Source organism: Magallana gigas, chromosome 2, assembly GCF_963853765.1.
Source record: "Magallana gigas chromosome 2, xbMagGiga1.1, whole genome shotgun sequence".
NCBI classification, from domain to species: domain Eukaryota; kingdom Metazoa; phylum Mollusca; class Bivalvia; order Ostreida; family Ostreidae; genus Magallana; species Magallana gigas.
In genome coordinates, this window is record NC_088854.1 from 44,411,176 (window position 1) to 44,430,334 (window position 19,159).

General features: G+C 33.6%; 1 protein-coding gene across 1 annotated transcript; it reads left to right on the forward strand.

The window, feature by feature from the left end:
- The first annotated feature begins 1,428 nt into the window (after positions 1-1,428).
- On the forward strand, positions 1,429-18,595 carry LOC105343565 (calpain-5). The gene is made up of 13 exons (XM_034445390.2): positions 1,429-1,553; positions 11,184-11,361; positions 12,609-12,740; positions 13,149-13,351; positions 13,724-13,910; positions 14,304-14,497; positions 14,694-14,771; positions 14,907-15,081; positions 15,683-15,802; positions 15,894-16,090; positions 16,451-16,584; positions 16,720-16,856; positions 17,196-18,595. Exons 1-13 carry the CDS (start codon positions 1,537-1,539, stop codon positions 17,385-17,387), a joined length of 1,944 nt encoding a protein of 647 aa, XP_034301281.2. The 5' UTR covers positions 1,429-1,536; the 3' UTR covers positions 17,388-18,595.
- The last annotated feature ends 564 nt before the right edge of the window (positions 18,596-19,159 follow it).

Sequence of the window (19,159 nt, forward strand, 5' to 3'; positions counted from 1 at the left end):
TTGAAAATAGTCAGATTTTATATAATACGAACAAGTAAGATATTTATATAGTCTCATGTATTCCTACGCCAGAGGTTAATATAGCCTCGTTCAACCAAACGCTCGGCTGTCTCCGTAAATCTCCGACAAGCAGAAAGGCTCTCTTGCATGTCGGAGATAAACGGAGACACCCGAGCGTCTGGTTGAACGAGACTAGAGTTCGATATCAAAAGTGCTTGGATCAATACAATTTTTAGAATTGCTTCGATTATTTATACATAGTTTGAAATCTATCTTTAAATATTACACAACATGATTCATATGCATGGGGTTTCTCGAAATTCTTGTCGAAAAAGTCTAACATTGATATAATTAAAAAGTGCGTAATTCAATTACAGACCAGAAACTATAGATAGGGAGTGCATATACACATACCTATTCTACATTGAAGAATGAGAATTTTACGTTTCGCTGGGCCTGCGGGTACCAGCAGCAAAGTCGCGACAAGTCCGAACCTCTTTAAGAACTGCGAACGCTGACGCCCGTTTCCCGCCAACATTTTACATCCAAATATTTCGGAATTTCGGTCAGATATTCAAAAACCTAGTTTTCTACTAAAAAAAAGTATAATCAAATCCTAATCAATTTATATCAAAATAAAATTTGTAATGATATTATTTATTTTTAAACAAAAGTTTTGCTAACGCGGGGTCTAAAATTTTTTTCATTGAAATCGGTCTCTATAAGTGAGGAAAATATTATTCAGCGGCCGATATGTGCATAAAAACTTAATAATCACATGTTTACGTTGGATATTGAAGTAAATTTTCACTTTAATTCATATTTTTTTATTATGTTTTGAAACGTTACAAAGCAAAATGCTTTTTTTCTATTGTATTTTGATCTGTAGACATATGCCCCCCCCCCCCCCCCCGTGAAACAACAAACCCTTAGGTATAAATATGCTAAAAAAAACAATATATAAAACCTAACAAATGGTATTTTTGTTTCACGGGGGGGGGGGGGGGGTGGGAGGGGAGATGTTTTATAAAAAAAAATTACCGTTTTCCGTTAGTTTCTGTTATGAAATGAGCTATTTTAACCCAAAATACATAGTTATCTCTCTTTGTTTGAACAAATCAATTATATTTAATGAAAATATACATTAATATTACATTATTATGAAAAAATAAATTAAATTAGATAATTATCAAAAAAATTATTTTTAATTAGGCGGCTAGACAATGCTATCGTTCGCAGTCCTTTGTTCCATGAATGAATGATTTTTTTTATTGAATTGCAAGTAAATGATTTGATACATGAACATGCATTCATAAAATTATTTGATAACACCATTGTTCAACAGCTTCATATGTTTTCTAATAACATTTTAGAAGAAATGCTATGGAAAGCGCATGAAAATACCGCAGTTGTTTTCCGGAAAATGCGGTTTCGACCAGACAAGGTTTAGTTGTTTATATCACGTTTGGAAGTTTTCCTATTTTGGTACCAAACATGAATGAGTGATACGATCAAGAAACAGAAGGAAAAATTAGAATGGACAACATATCAGGGTAAATTTTTTGGGGAGCATTGATGCTATTCGATTTATAAAGCTGTCATAATGATGTTAAATAGTTTGACATATTTCAAATTGTTTCCCTACACAGTACACTGTGTGACTGTATTCTCTTTTGAGAAGTGGACAGGCATAGCCTACTTCCACAAAACATGAGGGCTTGCGAAGAGAAGTGGATGTAGGCTATGCCTGTCCACTTCTCAAAAGAGAATATGTGTGACTGCACTGCAGTAGCCTAGTTTTACAGTAGTCTACAGACACGGATGCATGTAAGAATTAAATGAATGGGTCCAGGGAAGAGCCCTGGTCAGGACCCAGGATGCGAAGTTCACAGGTTTTAGGGGTTTTACACTTTTATGAGCTAATCTTGTTTATCACTGATATTATGATAGCAATAAAAAAGTGATTTGACATGTGCTTGTTAACTTATGCATATCATGCAGTGGTATATATTTGGGTATCAGGAGAAAACGTACCCAAGAGAAAACGTACCCAGGAGAAAACGTACCCAATCTCTAGGGTACGTTTTCTCCAGGAGAAAACGTACCCGGGTACGTTTTCTCCAAGAGAAAACGTACCCTATGAAAATCATAATTATACTACTTAATTGTTTTAAATACTATTTTGCATAATAAATATACAGAAATGTAAGAGTTTTATAGATATATGAATTTAATACTTTATAATTTTATAGGGGTTGGACATATTAGATAATTTTCAAATGCTACTTAAATGCATATTTCAATGCATAGATGTATAGAAATATATTCATTATATGAATAATATCTTTATAATAATTGTAGCATCTTTTATTTTAGTACGAATTTAATAATGACCTGTCATAAAGTGTTATCTGACTACTTCTTCTAATTATCCATTAGCCTTACCGATTTGAGTTTCTCCATGCGAGATCCCCTGATTTTAATTATAGTGATAATCAATTAAATACCTGAGCAGCATGTCAGTGGCGTCAGAAGCAAATTGACTGTTCAATGTTACATTTCGTAGTAGTTTCCATGTGAACTTGGAAACTTTGTTTTATAGATAAATTTCAAAAAATGCAAAAAAAAAAAAAAATAACATGATATCGACTTCTTGAGATACTCATCATTTAGTTCTCCAAATGAGATTGCATTAAAAACTAATTATTTAACGGTCTCGTTTATGGTGTATTAATTGTCGACTAATTAAACTGCTCAGGCCATCTTCGTGTATGTGTATGTTACAAATTATTGTCTTAATAATTTAAGTACGTGACTATGCATTTAAAAACAACAGCAACAAATGCTACAAATGTTCATTGTATATTTTATTTTGTTTCATTTAAGAATATCCATGAAAACCATTATTTATTATTTTCGTAGAATACGTTTTCTCTTTGAGAAAACGTACCCGGGTACGTTTTCTCCTGGAGAAAACGTACCCTATAAATTGGGTACGTTTTCTCCTGGGTACGTTTTCTCCAGCATTCTATATTTGTATGTATTGTCAAACAAGAAAAGCATTGTCGTTTTGATCTTTGAAAAAAGTAGATAGATCACCCATCTACGGCACGTCTTTTAACCCCAAGAAACCCCAAGGAACCCCAAGGATACCCCAATAACAGAAATGAATAACTATTGATACCCAAGGGGGTCTCATTAGAGTGCAAGGGTCACCCCTTACCCTTGGTACCCCAATTATACCCCAAGGAACCCCAAAGATAACCTAAGGCTAATAATACAGATTTATAACTCCTGATACACCATAGAACCCCAAGGAACCTCAAGGATACCCTAATAATACAAATTTTAAACTCTTGGTACCCCTGGGGACTCACTGGTATTCCAAACACACCTCGAAGAACCACAGGGAACCCCAGGGATATCCCAAGGAACTCCAAGAATACCCAAATAATACAGAAACATATCTCTTGATACTCCATAGAACCCCAAGGATACCCTAATAATACAAATTTAAAACTCTTATTAACCCTGAGGACTCATTGGTATTCCAGATACACCTCTAGGAATCCCATGGAACCCCATTGATATCCCAAGGAACTCCAAGAATACCCTAATAATACAGAATCATAACTCTTAATACTCCATAGAACCCCAAGAATACCCTAATACATTGTAATACAAATGTAAAACTCTTGATAGCCTGGGGACTCATTGGTATTCCAGATACACCTCTAAGAATCACAGGGAACCCCAGGGATATCCCAAGGAACTCCAAGAATAACCTAATAATACAGATTCATAACTCTTGATACACCACAGAACCCCAAGGATACCTCAAGGAACTTAAAGGATAACTTAATAATACAAATTTAAATTCTTGATACCCATAGGGACTCATTGGTATCTCAGACAAAACCCACGGATACCCCAAGGAACTCTAGGGATACTCTTATACATGTATTGGTTGTATAAATTTTATAACTCTTGATATCCTATGGGACTCCAAGGATACACTATATCTCTTGATACTTTTTGGGTCTCTTTGATATCCTAGACAAATCACAAGGTATCCCAGGGAACCCCATGAAACCTAAAGGATACCCTAATAGTACTCTAATAGTAATAATACAGATACCCCATTGTTATCCCTGACACACCCTATGGATACCTCAAGGAACTCCAAGGATACCAAGTAATATAACTTTTGATACCCAAATGAACCCCAAGGATACCCTAATAACACAATTTTATATCTCTGGATACACCCTCGGGGCTTTTTGATATCCCAGACACCATTAGGTATCCCACGGAACCCCATGGATACCCCAAGGAACTTAAAGGATACCCTTATAATACAGATTCATAAAACTTGATACCCCATAGAACCCAATGGAACCCCAAGGATATAGCCTAATAATTCAAATTAAAAATTCTTGATACCACGGGGGACTCATTGGTATCCCAGACACGCCTCTAAAAACCTCTATAAACCCTAGGGAACCCCACAGAAATCCCAAGGAACTCCAAAAGATACCCTAATCATACAGATTTATAACTCTTGATACACCATACAACCCCAAGGATACTCTAATATGTAATACTTTAAAACACATTTGGTCTAGCCGAAAAATTTTTGTCTATAAATTTGTTTCGGACTTGTGATATTGCATCACATTCTAAAATATAATGAAATTCATCGGCTATACATTTTATAGCATTTTATAACAACAGAGAGGACAAAATCTTTCATTTAATGGGATACCTTCCCATCTTCCCACTTCAACTGGTAGATGGTGATTTGAAGTACGAAAGAACTATATATATGATATGAGTTAAATTTGGCCCCCATTATTCGCATTTTTTTAAAGTGTTTCAGGTACAATAATATGTTATGTTATATTTTAGAAGAGTTGATGTAAAATTTATTTTTCACCTATATTTTTTATTTTTTTGCACTCACTGGCAGAAAATGAAGTCAGAAGTGACGCTTTTTCTATATTTCAATCAAAATCAGTCAAAAATTTACATTTTTCTTATCTTTTTATGAATGGGAAATATAGAGGGCATGCTTGAACAGGGAAATTTTTTTTGTCACTTATTAGCCTTGGCTAGATACATCTCTGATTAAAATATTTTGTTTGTTCAAGCATGTTCTCTATTTTTTCTGAAAGAAAAACTGCTTGAAGGCTGTTTTATGCTAAAAATGCAAAAATGGCAGGAAAAGGTTGTCTTTACGATGTCATATTTCTAAATTCTAGGCAGTTGAATCAAAATGAACATAATGTAAAAACATCACATATATATCTGTACAAAGAAAAATGATGATGTTCATTTTAGGGGGCCATTTTAGGCCCATATCATATATATAGTCCTTTTACAAGAATTTTTCTGAATTTCAGGGGTAAAATATTGAAATAGTTCCATCAGTCTGAAAATGTAGTCCTAAATGTACATGCATGTTGTTGAGCATTTAATTCTTTTATATCATAACCACTATAGCCAAATTGTATGATGTACGTGATAATTCCTCTGCATTTCTTATAAAATTAATATTTATATTTTTTTTCATTATTAAAATCAACAGCCCAAAACTTGAACCATATAATGTTTATTTTTTCAAGGTTCTTGATAAGGGACATAGAAGGGGTAGTAATGTCATAGTTTTCCTTCTCCTCAAAAGAATGAATATTGAGTAATTTTACATATGAAATAAAAATTAGCTTGTACAATCAATCATGATAGAACAAACCCTTTTTAATTATCAAAATTTACTTCTATTACAAGTATCTAATTAATTTTTTTAACTTTATTTTAAACATAATCTCAAAAAACTGCCTGTTATTTTTTTTTTATTAAAAATTTGCTTAAAGTCAATAATTGAACAGTGTATAATTTACCTGTAATTAATTTCCTTTGTTCTTTGAAACCCTTACCTGAGCACCATTCCCACTTAGCTAAAATCAGTCACCCATAAAAATTTCAGAATTATAGCAAAGTGGGAAGACACCCAAAACTCACAAGGGTTGTCTACCAATAAACAAGGAGATGTAGGTGTAGGTAAATATATTGCAACAGTGATGGTGAAGCCATTGTGTATACATGTAAAGGGTTATGTTGGCCCTTTAATCCCTGTCCAAGAGCTACCACCAATATACAATGGGTGTCTACCTGCAATTAACAGGTATTTTGGTGCCTCTCAGGTGAACATTCTGCACGCATAATGGGTCAATCCATTGTGTTGTACCCACGAAGGGGAGATAGCCCCACTCCACACTTCCATGATCATTTCTTGTCTTTTCTCAAAAGTACTCCAATAAGGGTAACACCCCCTATGTCAATAGTAAATCAAGTTTGGGTCTTTGTAACTGAACAATATCTTTCTCCACTTCATTTGAAAATTTCACCGAAGAAACATTGTCATATTAAGTGGTCATATGAATGGTTCACCAGAAGAATTGCAGACTTCCTTGTGGTGACATAAAATTTAGTGCCCTATTTTCATGAATTTGATATAATTTGTTACTGATTCAATATTGGCTGGTCATCAGTTGGTAAGAGACAACAAATTCTGCTGATTAACGGTACTTGATTATGATTTTCAACTGATTTGACAACACTTATTGTTAAATTCATCCAAAGTGAACAGATATTTCAAGTCAGGAGAAACATTTTTATCATACCAGTATGTATTGGGGTATCACAAGTGTTCCTTGGGTTGCCCAGATGTTTTTATGATATTCCATTGAGTAATTGGGTATTAATTAGTAATATGTTTTACAGTACAACCATTGGGGTGGTTATTAAATTCTATCAATTGGGTACCTTGCAATTGGGGTTCCTACAGGTATCCTTGGGGTACCAATAGTTGACCTTTGGACTCCAATGAGTATCCTGGGGTATCAATAGTTATTAATTTTTATAATTGGGGTATCCTTGGGGTATCAGGAGTGACCCTTTGATTTCTAATGAGACCGGCCTTGGTCAACAAATTTACTTTCCACCATTGAAGTATCTATGGGGTTCTCAAGGGTATCCTTTGGGTTCTCATTGGTATACTTGGGATTCATTTGGGTTCTTTGGGGTACTTATCACTTTAAATACATATGTATAACAGTAATATATTTACAAATTAATGTATCTGATGATATTTTTTTTTATTTAATTATTTTCATGAAAAACCAACAAAATGACAATAATCCCACCCTTTGCAGTAAATGGAAATACCGGTAGCCAAGCAATGCTCTTCTGTTGATAAAACTTTGAATATCTTTCTAATAAGAGTCTTAACAGATGCAGTTAGTTGTTTCAAATTTTCCTCACTTTCTGCTATGGTACAGTGGAACTCCATATCAGAAAATTGATCCCATAGGACTTTATATATGATTTTCTTTGACAGGCTTGTTAAATTTAATAAACTCCCAAAACATTACCATAATTACCATACTATGTAAAAATATGTAAGAAAGAAAATTTAATATTACAAACAATTTTAAAATTGCGGAAACACTACAATCATATCAGTAATTTTAAATCTATAATTTATATTAAATTCCCTATAGGGTCACTTCATCAATTTACTTGCATGACTAATAAATTTAAACAACTTCTAAAAATAGTTCACTTCTTTATTTTAATAATGTTATTATTTATTTCCTTTTAAATTAGCCCCAAAGCCACTGCCCATTTTACAGATTATCAATTTTCCATACACACATGCTCCATCTAAACCATGGCTCAGATAATGGCCCCCTTGGGACAAATGAATTCAGCCAGCTCCTAAGAATTCATCATTGAAAAACAAAAATTCTGCATTGTCAGTTGATAGAATACTTATAAAAGATAAATTTAGTTAACGCATAAAGACAAAAAACCTCCATTTGAATGTATTTATATAAATATATTTTAGGGTATTTTAATGCTATAAATTAATTAATAAAGTCTGTAAGGATTACCTCCCTTACTTTTCAACGTAACATCAGTGAACAATATATAGAATGAGGAAAATGAAAACTGCCATAAAATCATTAAATCTTGTCTGATCCTAAAAAAATTACAGGTGCACATCTTCAGATGGTGATCAACATATGTACAAATTTTCAGACTGTTCCATGCAGTAGTAAAAAATTCTATAGGGGGGACAAAGTTGCATCTACAGAGAGACGGACAGACGGACGGACAGGGTGAAACCAATATACCCCCTTCAAATTCATTTGTTGGGGTATAGGGGTAATATGAGACTCCTGGGGTATCACTAGCTACTAATTTCTATTATTGGGGTTACTTGGGGTTCTAATGAGTATACTTGGGGTTCCTTGGGGTACTACGAGGTGACCCTTGGATTCAAATGAGACCCCTTGGGTATAAATAGTTATTAATTTCTATCACTGGGGTACCTTGGGGTGAGCCTTTGATTCGAATGAGACCCCTGGGGTATCACTGTTAATAACTTTATCATTTGGGTTCCATGGGGTTCTTACGGGGTTCCTTGGGGTTCCTTGGGGTACCCTTGGGGTACTAAGAGGTGACCCTTGAAGTCCAATAAGACCCCTTGGGTACTATAGATTCCTAATTAAACACGAGGAATTAATATCCGCGTAAAATCGTGAGAAACACCCTTCGCGAATTTTAAAATCTCGCCATTATTTTTTGAGAGCTGAGAACGATAAGAAATAAGGAAAAAGTTCCGCATTCGCGATTTTATATTCTCGCGATTTGATACAAACCAGCGAGATCGCGGAATTAAGTACTCGCGTAATATAAGGAATTTACAGTATTAAAATTCATTAATTTTTGTTATTGGGGTTCCTTGGGGTATCCTTGAGGTTCCTTGGGGTTTCCTTGGGGTTCCTTGGGGTTTCCTTGGGGTTCCTTGGGGTTAAAAGACGCACCCGATATCTATGCCATTATGCCAAGCAGTTGAATTTTATAAGATTTGAAACAAAGAATAATATCTATATACTAGCACTGTACCAGTTATCAGCTAAAAGAACTCGACCCACAAACCATGAAAAATGGCCTAGTTTCAAATATTGAAAATTTTACCATTATATACTCTCTAGAATATGTGCTTCCTGGAAATGTTTTTCTTTTTTTTATATCTCTCATAGTTTTCTTGTATAACGTCGTTAAATATGGTGTTAAAAAATTGTCAAGTCAGCTTATTTGCATGAAAATGATCACGATGCACAGTGCTGTGTAAATGCATTATTCAGCAAATGATTGATTTTCTGTAATAAAATTGAGCCGTAATGATCGTGCTCTTGGTGAATTTTATGACTGAATTGAGTAACCTTCAAGATTTTCCCAGAAAATGGTGAACCGGGTAGGGTTTGGGCAATTAGTATTCATTTGCAAACGTCCAGTGAAAGGAAACTTAGAGTGCATATTTTGATCTGGACTCTGATATAGATGGAAAATATTCCCTTAGAAATGTTTTCTAAATCTTTGTGTAATTTTTTCATATTTACTAGGCCAAATGAGGCATATTGTGGACCGAGTTCTTTTAAGTTTTCTTTTCATATTTCCTTATTTCTTGATATTTTGGATAAAACTTGACATACTTTAAATGGTGATTTCCTTGTTTATCCATCTGATATATTATATCATTATTAAGAACTCAAAACATCTTGTTTTTGTGCTTTTTAGCAAGCCTCGAATTTGCCATGTTTTACGATTTACTGTACCAGTTATCGGCTTTGCAATAATCACATGGTAAAATCCCTGTGCATTTTGATTTGATACTCTGCATAATGTAATTTGAATTATGCCTCTTTTTGTGTCAGACTAAAAGTAGTAGGGGTTATGATACATAAACAAAACTCATAAAATTATTCGTTTGTTATCATACAGTAATGCACAAAATCATAGACTATTCAACACATAATATTGTGCAATCAGGCGTTCAACTGCGCTATGAATGTCTCGGAGTTTATGAATTCCTTTTGTTTCTACATGTTATATGCATTGATGTTATGTGTCAAATCAAAGAAGGTATATAAGAATGTATCACAAAAGGACGTCACTTCCCCCACTGCTGAAATGGCAAAGATGTAAATCAGCGGTAAACAATGATTGTTTAAGCACATGGTTATTGATAATTCATATTCAAGAAAGTTTTCAAGCAAACTTACTTTTCTTTATTCAAAACAGATGACTGAATTAAAAAATCTATATACTATGCTATAAACCCGAACTCTCAGTTTAGCCGATAACTGGTACAGTACCAATAGTTAAGCTGCAAATTGCAATATGAAAAAATCTATATACTATGCTATAAACCTGAACTCTTAGTTTAGTCGATAACTGGTACAGTACCAATAGTTAAGTTGCAAATTGCAATATGAATATGTATCAACCAATCTTCTAACGTAGCACTGTTTCTTGGTTTTAACATCTTTCAAGTGTGAATGACATCTTTCCACAGAGGCCTAAGAATCTGATACCCAGGTAATGGTATGAGGAGTTGGATTCTCAGAATTGTAGTCAATTGAATGTTTCACTGGAATTTATTTTCTTGAAATAAATCTGAGGTTGTTGAGCAGTGAATTTTTAAAAGTTTTTATTACAAAATCTACCTCTGCATGCATTCTTGTATTTGGCCATAATTAATTGTTGAAGTTTGATTTCAAATTTTAAAGTTTCCAGCAGGAGAAAATCACAATTGCATTTATTTACATAAATCACAGAGCTTCACAAAAGTGACAGCTGGAGTTAGGATACTGACAGAGCTGGTTAGGCAGTATATATGATAATAAAGATGAACACACAGTCTTAAAATCTTCTTTTCAGCATAGACATTTTAGGAATGGGATGTTAATCAGAAAAGAAATATTTATATTTTAGAGGCAGTTATTTTTCAATCATGTTATAAAATTTTATTGATTTAATTTGTAATTTAAAAAGGGTTTGTGGAATTTAAATGTTGTTTCAAAACTTTGATATCTATACTAAACATTGAACCATATAAAAGTTTCATTGATAGAAATCAATAAAATAAACAACTCCCCAGTGGTTATTTCTGCTTCTATGGTAGTGTTAAATCTAGGATTTAAAAAGGGCATGTTAAATAATGGTAAAAAGGGCACTTTTCTCCACGGTAATTATTATAAAACCTTGAAAGAGGCACTTTTTTCTACGGTAATACATGGTATTCGCTAACGCATTTTTTCCCCTCCCTTCAGTGTGATATCGGGGCTCTTCGAGTCGGCCACTCCATACAAGAACCAGAAGTACAGCCACCTGAAGAAGGAATGCATCAGTGCCGGGAAACTTTTTGAGGATCCAGTTTTTCCAACAGTGGCCAGTTCTCTGTCCTACACTGGATATGCACCCCGAGACATTGTCTGGAAAAGACCAGGGGTAGGTCTCTAGAAATATTCTCTATCCTATTAGAAATCATTAGAGCTTAGGGCCGGGCAGCACCAAAACAAGAAGCAAATATCTGCCTTAAATAGCCCTTAAGTTACTGTTGTTTCATTAAGAATCATAGGCGTCAATTTTTGTGGGATTTGAAATACATGCTTTTTAAGGATACATGAAATTGTGGAAAATAGCTCTTCCAATACAGATTTTTGTCTTATTTCTAAATCCTTTTAATGTGAATATGACTTTCAATTAATTTCTTTCTCTTAATAAAAATGAAATAAATAATTAAAAATATTTGAAGATCAATTACGGTATTTTTATTTCATATTTATGATGATTAAAAAATTGTTGTCACTTTGTTCAGTTTTACTTGCTACTGCAATTAATAACCAAGTGATCTGTATAAAAACATGTTGTCTAACATACTTTATTTTTTTCAAGCTGTTGGTTAAATGGAAATTCCAGATATTTCAGTTGATAAATTGTAATTCTATATCAGACTATGCTACTTGAATTACCGGTAGTTGATTCTGTCTTTAAATGTTAATCATCCAAGTGTTAACATTTTACAGTTACATGTATTGTTCTTGTACGGTGATGGTTTTCAAAAGATATAATACTTCCCATTCTTTTATAGTTATGAAACAAAACAATAGAGTAGGTTTAATAACGACTCATAAATAGAAGGAAAAAGGAAAAATTTTCAACTTTTTATCTCCCAAAAATTATGACAATGCATTCTTTTATCTAAATAGAACTATTTTATGTATCCCTGTTTATTTGATTATATGTATTTCAGTGAACACTACAACCTTTAATTAACTATATGCATAGAAGTTTGAATACCAGAATATGTGGTAAAGTGATTAGAATGCATGGGATGCAATTTTTTGGAATGTCTCCCCTTGCGCTTTGATTTTAATTTCATAGGGAAAAAATTGCAATGAAAGATGATTTAAACACACAAGTAATTCCCTTATTATGCATTAGTTATCTTTTTATATTCTCTTTTTTTATTCCCTTATTGTGCAATAGTTATCTTTTTGTCTTTTTTTAAACAAAATTTTGAATCCATGCAAAATCCAAAAACAGAATTGATTTACTTTGTTGGGATTTTTTGCTCTTTGTTTGTGGATAAAATTACAGTAACACAAAGCTTAAAATATCAACCTAACATCATTCTTGTGTCAGTACATACATTTTTTTAAAAATCCTGCTATGTTCAATATTTCTTTAAATAGGAAATAGCCAGTGATCCAAAGTTTTTCGATGAGGGTGCGAGCGCTGATGACTTTGCCCAAGGATCCCTGGGAAACTGTTGGTTTGTGGCCGCCTGCGCTTGTATTGCCGAGGATAAGTCGTTGTTGAAAAAGGTACGCAGAGAATGAAGCATGAAGTGAAGACATGTTGCTATGAAATAATAGTCTTCCGGAATGAAAATTCACATATACATCTGGAGGTACTGTAAATTCCTAATTAAATGCAAGGAATTTATATCCGCGTAAAATTGCGAGAAGACCTCGCCAATTTTCAAATATTGCCGTTATTTTCTGAGAGTTGGGAACAATAAGAATTAAATTTGGATAAACATTCCTTGTTTTGGATTTTATATTCTCGCGATTTGATACAAAACAGCAGAATCGTGGAAATAAGTACTCGCGTAATATAAGGAATTTACAGTATCAAAAAATAATGAGAGGATAATTGACATCATTGCTCATGTGGATTTTTTTGGTAATGTGGTTATTTCATTTGTTTTATGGTAAAAATAATGATTTAAGATTGTGCCTGACTATGAAGAACAAGAGTGGAGCAAGGATAACAAGTATGCTGGGATATTCCACTTCCGATTCTGGCAGATGGGGGAATGGATTGATGTTGTCATTGACGACCGTCTCCCGACCAGACATGGAGAACTAGTTTACGTTCAGTCACGCAGCAAAAACGAGTTCTGGTCTGCCCTTCTAGAGAAAGCATATGCAAAGTAGGTCTATGTTAATATGCCACTTTTAAATTTGAGATTGGTCATTTTCTATTTGTAAAGTCAAATGTCCAAATGAGGAAAATAAACTTCCTGGTACATGTTCATATATCAAGTATGTAGTAAGATAAATATTTGGGTACGCTTTCAAATATACAAACAATAAGCTACCTTTAACAAGGATGACTACTTAATTACATAGTACTTAGTACCTCTACTAGCTCTAAAGTCACACAACATACATATCATTTAGAATCTTGCAGTTGAAAAATATCAATGGACATAATTTGACGATCTAAAAGCAATAAATATTAATATTTAATGTATCTGTACATAAGATGACATGCTGTATATTGTCTTGTTGATCTGTTGCAGAATTTTTGGAGATTATGAGTCATTGAAAGGGGGACAAGCCAAGGATGCTATGGTGGACATGACGGGGGGAGTAGGGGAGGCACTTGAGCTGAGGGACTACACAAAGACAGAGGAGGACAAGCTCAAGTTGTTCAAGATTCTCCGCAAGTGCAAGGAGCATCACTCCCTCATCAGTGCTGCAATACCGGTAAATCTCTAAAAATTGTTGTCCTTTGAAAATGGTGGAGACTTCTCCTTCATTGCTATTAGACATTGAATTTTTTTTCTGACATCTGATGTTTAATCTGTCTAAAGTAAATACCAGTATTATTCCCTTTCATGATTAGAGATGCACTGTACTTTTATTGGCAAATAGAAATAATATGGTGAAATATGACATATCGGCAATTGTTTAACTGATGTTATTTAATGATCAAATAGCTAAATCTTTGCCAAACTATATCAACATGCTCTGCAAAAGAGCAAACCAGCAGTTATTGTAAAGGGTTAGTACATATGTACACGTACCAGAATTTGTACAGTATGGCTTATGCTATTAAGCATGTCAAAATAACATTATCCTGTAACCTATATCCTGTAGGTGACCAGTGCCAATGATATGGAGGCTCAGTTATCTTGTGGGTTGGTCAAAGGCCACGCCTACAGTGTTAATGCAGTGAAGAAGGTCAGGCTGGGGAAGGGCCTTATGTCGCACTTCAATAAGGAGAAAATCCTGATGATCCGCTGTCGTAATCCGTGGGGCGGGACTGAGTGGAAAGGAGCTTGGAGTGATGGGTACTTAACTCAATGCTGGATTATCTCCCTTTGTGCATCATGGGCACCAATGCCAAAGAGAAATTAAATTCTAATTGCCAAATATCAAAGGAACACATTTTTAAACTACATCATTTGTGTTGAAAATTGTAATTTACATCAAAACATAGAGCCATTATTTCAAGCTTTATATTTAAAGCCGTTTTTATATTCATAGATCACCTGAATGGGAGAAAATCAGTTCCAGTGAGAAGAAAGACATGGGTCTTACATTTGATGAAGATGGAGACTTTTGGTAGGTATTCAGCTATTCTTAGTGAAATGGAGACTCAACAGGGCTTAGCTTCATTTACATGTCATCCAGAACTATTACATTAATCTGTCAGATATTTACTTATACACATGTATATCGTTAAATATTTTGATGTAGGATGACCTTTGATGACTTCCTGACCTACTATACATCAATGGACATTTGCCACATTGTGAACACATCCTTAATTACTTTCCACAAATCCTGGAAGGAAGGCAAGGCATTTGGAGAGTGGAAGAAGGATAAGTGTGGAGGATGCCCCAATTATAACACATTTCTCAAAAACCCGCAGGTAAGTAAATATGGACACTAACAGTACTGTAGACTTGAAATATCTCGTAGTGTTTTTAATTTCACTTGCAATTGACATTTTTCCGTGATCATTAAACCTTTGTGAATATTGTGCAGAAATATCAGATTTGTTTTCCTCTTAGCAGTTAAAAGATCGAGTTATAGACTATTATTTACTATACTCTCTTACTAAAAAAACTGTTTGCTATCATGAACTGTTTCTTTAAAATCATGAGTATTTTATTATAGGAAAATCTATTCTTTGTGAAATTAAAAACATTTTGGAAATATCAATGCATTAAACTGTGTAAATTTCAGACATGTGGAATTAAAGATGTTTACAGTATTTAGTTTACCGGTACATTGTCAATTTACTCATAAAAGAGTACCCGGTACTGTTAATTCATGTTATATCAAATGTACAATGTAACACATTTTCTTTGGTACCGTGGAATTTCATCTTTTTGTCAAACTTTGAGATTATTCTATCAACATGTGCCATGATGCTAGAAATACATGTATACAATAAAATTCCTACATGCACATGTACACAGTAGCTTTCAAGTGTGAAAAAAATGAGAAATTAAAAATTTATTTTCCAGTATGTTTTTGATGTTGAATTGGAAGAAGATGAATTGATGGTATCATTGGAACAATGGGACAAACGAATAGATCGTGAACTCGGAAAAGAAAATGATACTATAGGCTTCTTCATTATGAAGGCAAGTACACATACTACTTTACTCTAAACATTATTCCTTATTCTTCAGTGTCCAAAAAAGTGATTGTTTATTATACTATATTATATGACAGGCTGATATCAACAGGAAGTATCGTATGCACGATAAATTAGAGAAGGTCCATTCAGGAACCTACAGCAATGCCAGAAACCAGTTCTCCCGCCTAACCTTAAAACAAGGAAGATACTGCATAATACCCTCTACATTTGAACCCAGCTGTCCAGGAAGATTCCTGTTAAGAGTGTATGCTGACAAAAATCCTGATCTAAAGTAAGCTTCATTGAAAGAATTTAACAAAACGGGGATTTCTAAGAATGTTATTACTGTAAACAGGGTTATTTTCATACCATGTTTTTTTTTTGCCTTTCCTCACCTGCAAACGGTTTTGTCTAGTCTTGAGTTCGCCCAAACAAAGTTGTGTTTAAAGAGAGATTCTTTGAAACGTTGGAATTCGCCCAGTCTTCAATTCACCCGCTGACAATGAAGGCGAAAGGGCCGAAAATAAAACGGGAGTGAATATTTCCCTGTATAGTGTATACAGTATTCAAAATGTGGCTCTCATAAATGTTTAGATAAAACTTAAACCAAATAATTTTACAGTTGTTTGATATACATTATTGATTTCTTCAGAGAGCTTTATTTGGATGAACCTCCACCACCTAGTTCTGGGTTTTTGGGAATTGGATCAAAGAAACCAAAAGTGGCAGCAACACAAATAATGATTCTCAAAGCCGAGGGTTTAGAAGTCCAGGATAAAGATGGGTGTAAGTGTTAAGTCAATACACTGATGTATATTTATATGTACCTGCATCACCATCCAAAATGCTATGGCTGAAAAGGATATATTTTGAAAGCAGTATGAATTAAAAAAATTTAAGATGACCTTCTCATTTCTCTAGTTTCCGATCCCTATTGCGTTGTCTTCTGTGAGAAGAAAAAAGTCACAACCCCAGTAATAAGGAACAATATCAACCCCGAGTTCAATGAGCGCATTACGGTCTACCACAGGAAGCCCGATGAGGACATCACTGTTGAGGTCAGTCTGGTATTGTTTTTCAAGTACCAGTACACAGTAAATTTGAAACATATTAGTTGTTTACATGTACTTTGATAATTCATATGTTTCTTGTCAGGATTTTCATACCGATTCAAGTAGATCAGAACATAATTTCATTTATCCAATTAGTGTGCTTTGTACATGTACTGGTATATTTATTTAATAAAATAAAATGAAAATTTGGTACATGTATAACATGAGCTTGAGTTTCCCTATTATCAAGTGTACGTATCTGTTTATCAGATAAAGAGAAATTCATTTGTATCTTGTTTGCAACCACTTGCCTATAACTGTAGACTTTTGTTTTGTTTTCTCCAGATCTGGAATTTGAACATGATGAGGGATCGCTTTATGGCAATGTGTACAATCAAGATGTCAGAGAGATCTAAGTTTGATGGCCACCACGTCTTCAGATACGAGCTGTTCGGCAAGGATAAAGAGGCATCGGTCCAAAAACCGGGAACGCTTTGGCTTCGACTGCTCCACACTACCGACATGACCAAAGTATAATCACCGGCCGCTGGAGTGTTTTCTGGTTCTCCTTTGGCTGGTGGAGTCCTGTATGTGAGCCCTAATCACTATGAGACTTCTTTTCAATATCACTTCAAGTCTTCATTCAAAGCAACATACTCTGCACTGAGAATTTTATCAGTGTAAAAATTAGTAAAGGCTGAATCAGCTAGGGGGATAAAATCTTGTATAAAAATGAAGACATTTTATTTTTGATCTCTCTATTATTTAATAAAATAGCTTTAATAGTTGATAATTACCATAGTGCCTTCTAGATAATAGATAGCTTTATCATTATATTTTTACATGTATTAAGGAAAAACCTTTTTGTCTGGCACAACTTCTTTAGATTTGGTCCAGAATTTTTTTTTGTGTGGAAAAAATCTAATGTACAAGAAGGATTCTTCTCCTTAATTGGTACTCGAAATCTTAGGAATGAGGTTAAATTTTTTCCATATATTTATTAAAACCAAGGGAAAAATCTATTTACTGATATGTATGAACTCTCTGATTTTGAGAGATATGGATGAATTGGATGGACTGATAATTATGAACATCTTCTGTACATGTACACTGTAAAACATCGAAAATATAATGATGACCAATAAATATACCTCATCCTAAGAATATAGCAATTACAATGTAATATACCGATACCATTAAACATACACAAAAGAGTTTTAAGAAAAATGTCTCAAAGTAAGTCCTTTTTGTCGAGTTTGTAATTTATCCCTACTGTTGGGTGCTCTTTTGCACCTTATATATATATACATGTATACTATATTTATTGAGGTTGTGCAAAACTGTGTAACCATGGCATTTGTGTTAGATTTTGTCTTTTTAAATTATACTGATGCATACTTTTTATGAAATAAGAACAAAATTTATTTTATATTTTTGTACCTAATCTTGGACAAGTTTATGTATACTTGCACATGTTTATTCTAATCAAACAAAATATTTTTGAAGATCTAGTTTTTGTAAGTGTACATTTTGTACCAGTTCATGTGTGAGAACTCAGTACGATACTGTGTATTGTTGAATAGACAAGTTAATTTGAACAGCAAAAGTTTCCTTGGATGTGATGACTACCAATATACGGGGTACTCCAAATTAAATATCTCCAACACTCTGTATGCATGAGATATACATTCACTTGTATATGGCCAGATACTGGTAAATCGATTCAAGTAATTAAATGTAGGCCCTAGAAAAAAGATAGCTTGGATTTTTTGAAATTCTCTACAGGTGTTTAATGAATGCTCAAATCTTTATGCATTTGGAAAGCCCAAAAATTATCTTAATATGAGCTAATTTTGAGGTTATATGTATATTGTACATTATACTGCAAAGCTTGATTTATAAGCTACATGTAAGCTGTTCCATAGCATTCTATGGTTTGATGTTAAAGCTAAAATATTTATGACTGTTCAATATCCTGCTGTTTTATACTCTATGTTAACATCTAGTCAAATAAAAGATGAAAGCTTGAAGAGAGTTGTTGTGGTTTTTAACCAGTAGTTAATTTGAGATCTAAACAACTCTCAAACTTCAGTGTATTCAGTAAAAACTGACAGAAAGATAGACCAGAAGATTTTAGATTCAGAGCAATTAAAAAGTTGACACAACATACATGTACATTTATAGGATGATGACAGCTGATGAGAAGAATGTTAAATAAATTTTAATGAATATACAAAAATCTTTTTTATATTGCTGGCTCACTCAACTTCACTTTTCCTTCATTTAAATAATTTAATGTACAGTAAAAC

Excerpts from the sequence above, each read along its gene's own strand:
- LOC105343565 (XM_034445390.2), top strand. Across the intron at positions 16,091-16,450 it reads GACAAAAATCCTGATCTAAA|AGAGCTTTATTTGGATGAAC; the intron begins GTAAGCTTCATT and ends TGATTTCTTCAG. Across the intron at positions 16,857-17,195 it reads ATGAGGACATCACTGTTGAG|ATCTGGAATTTGAACATGAT; the intron begins GTCAGTCTGGTA and ends TGTTTTCTCCAG.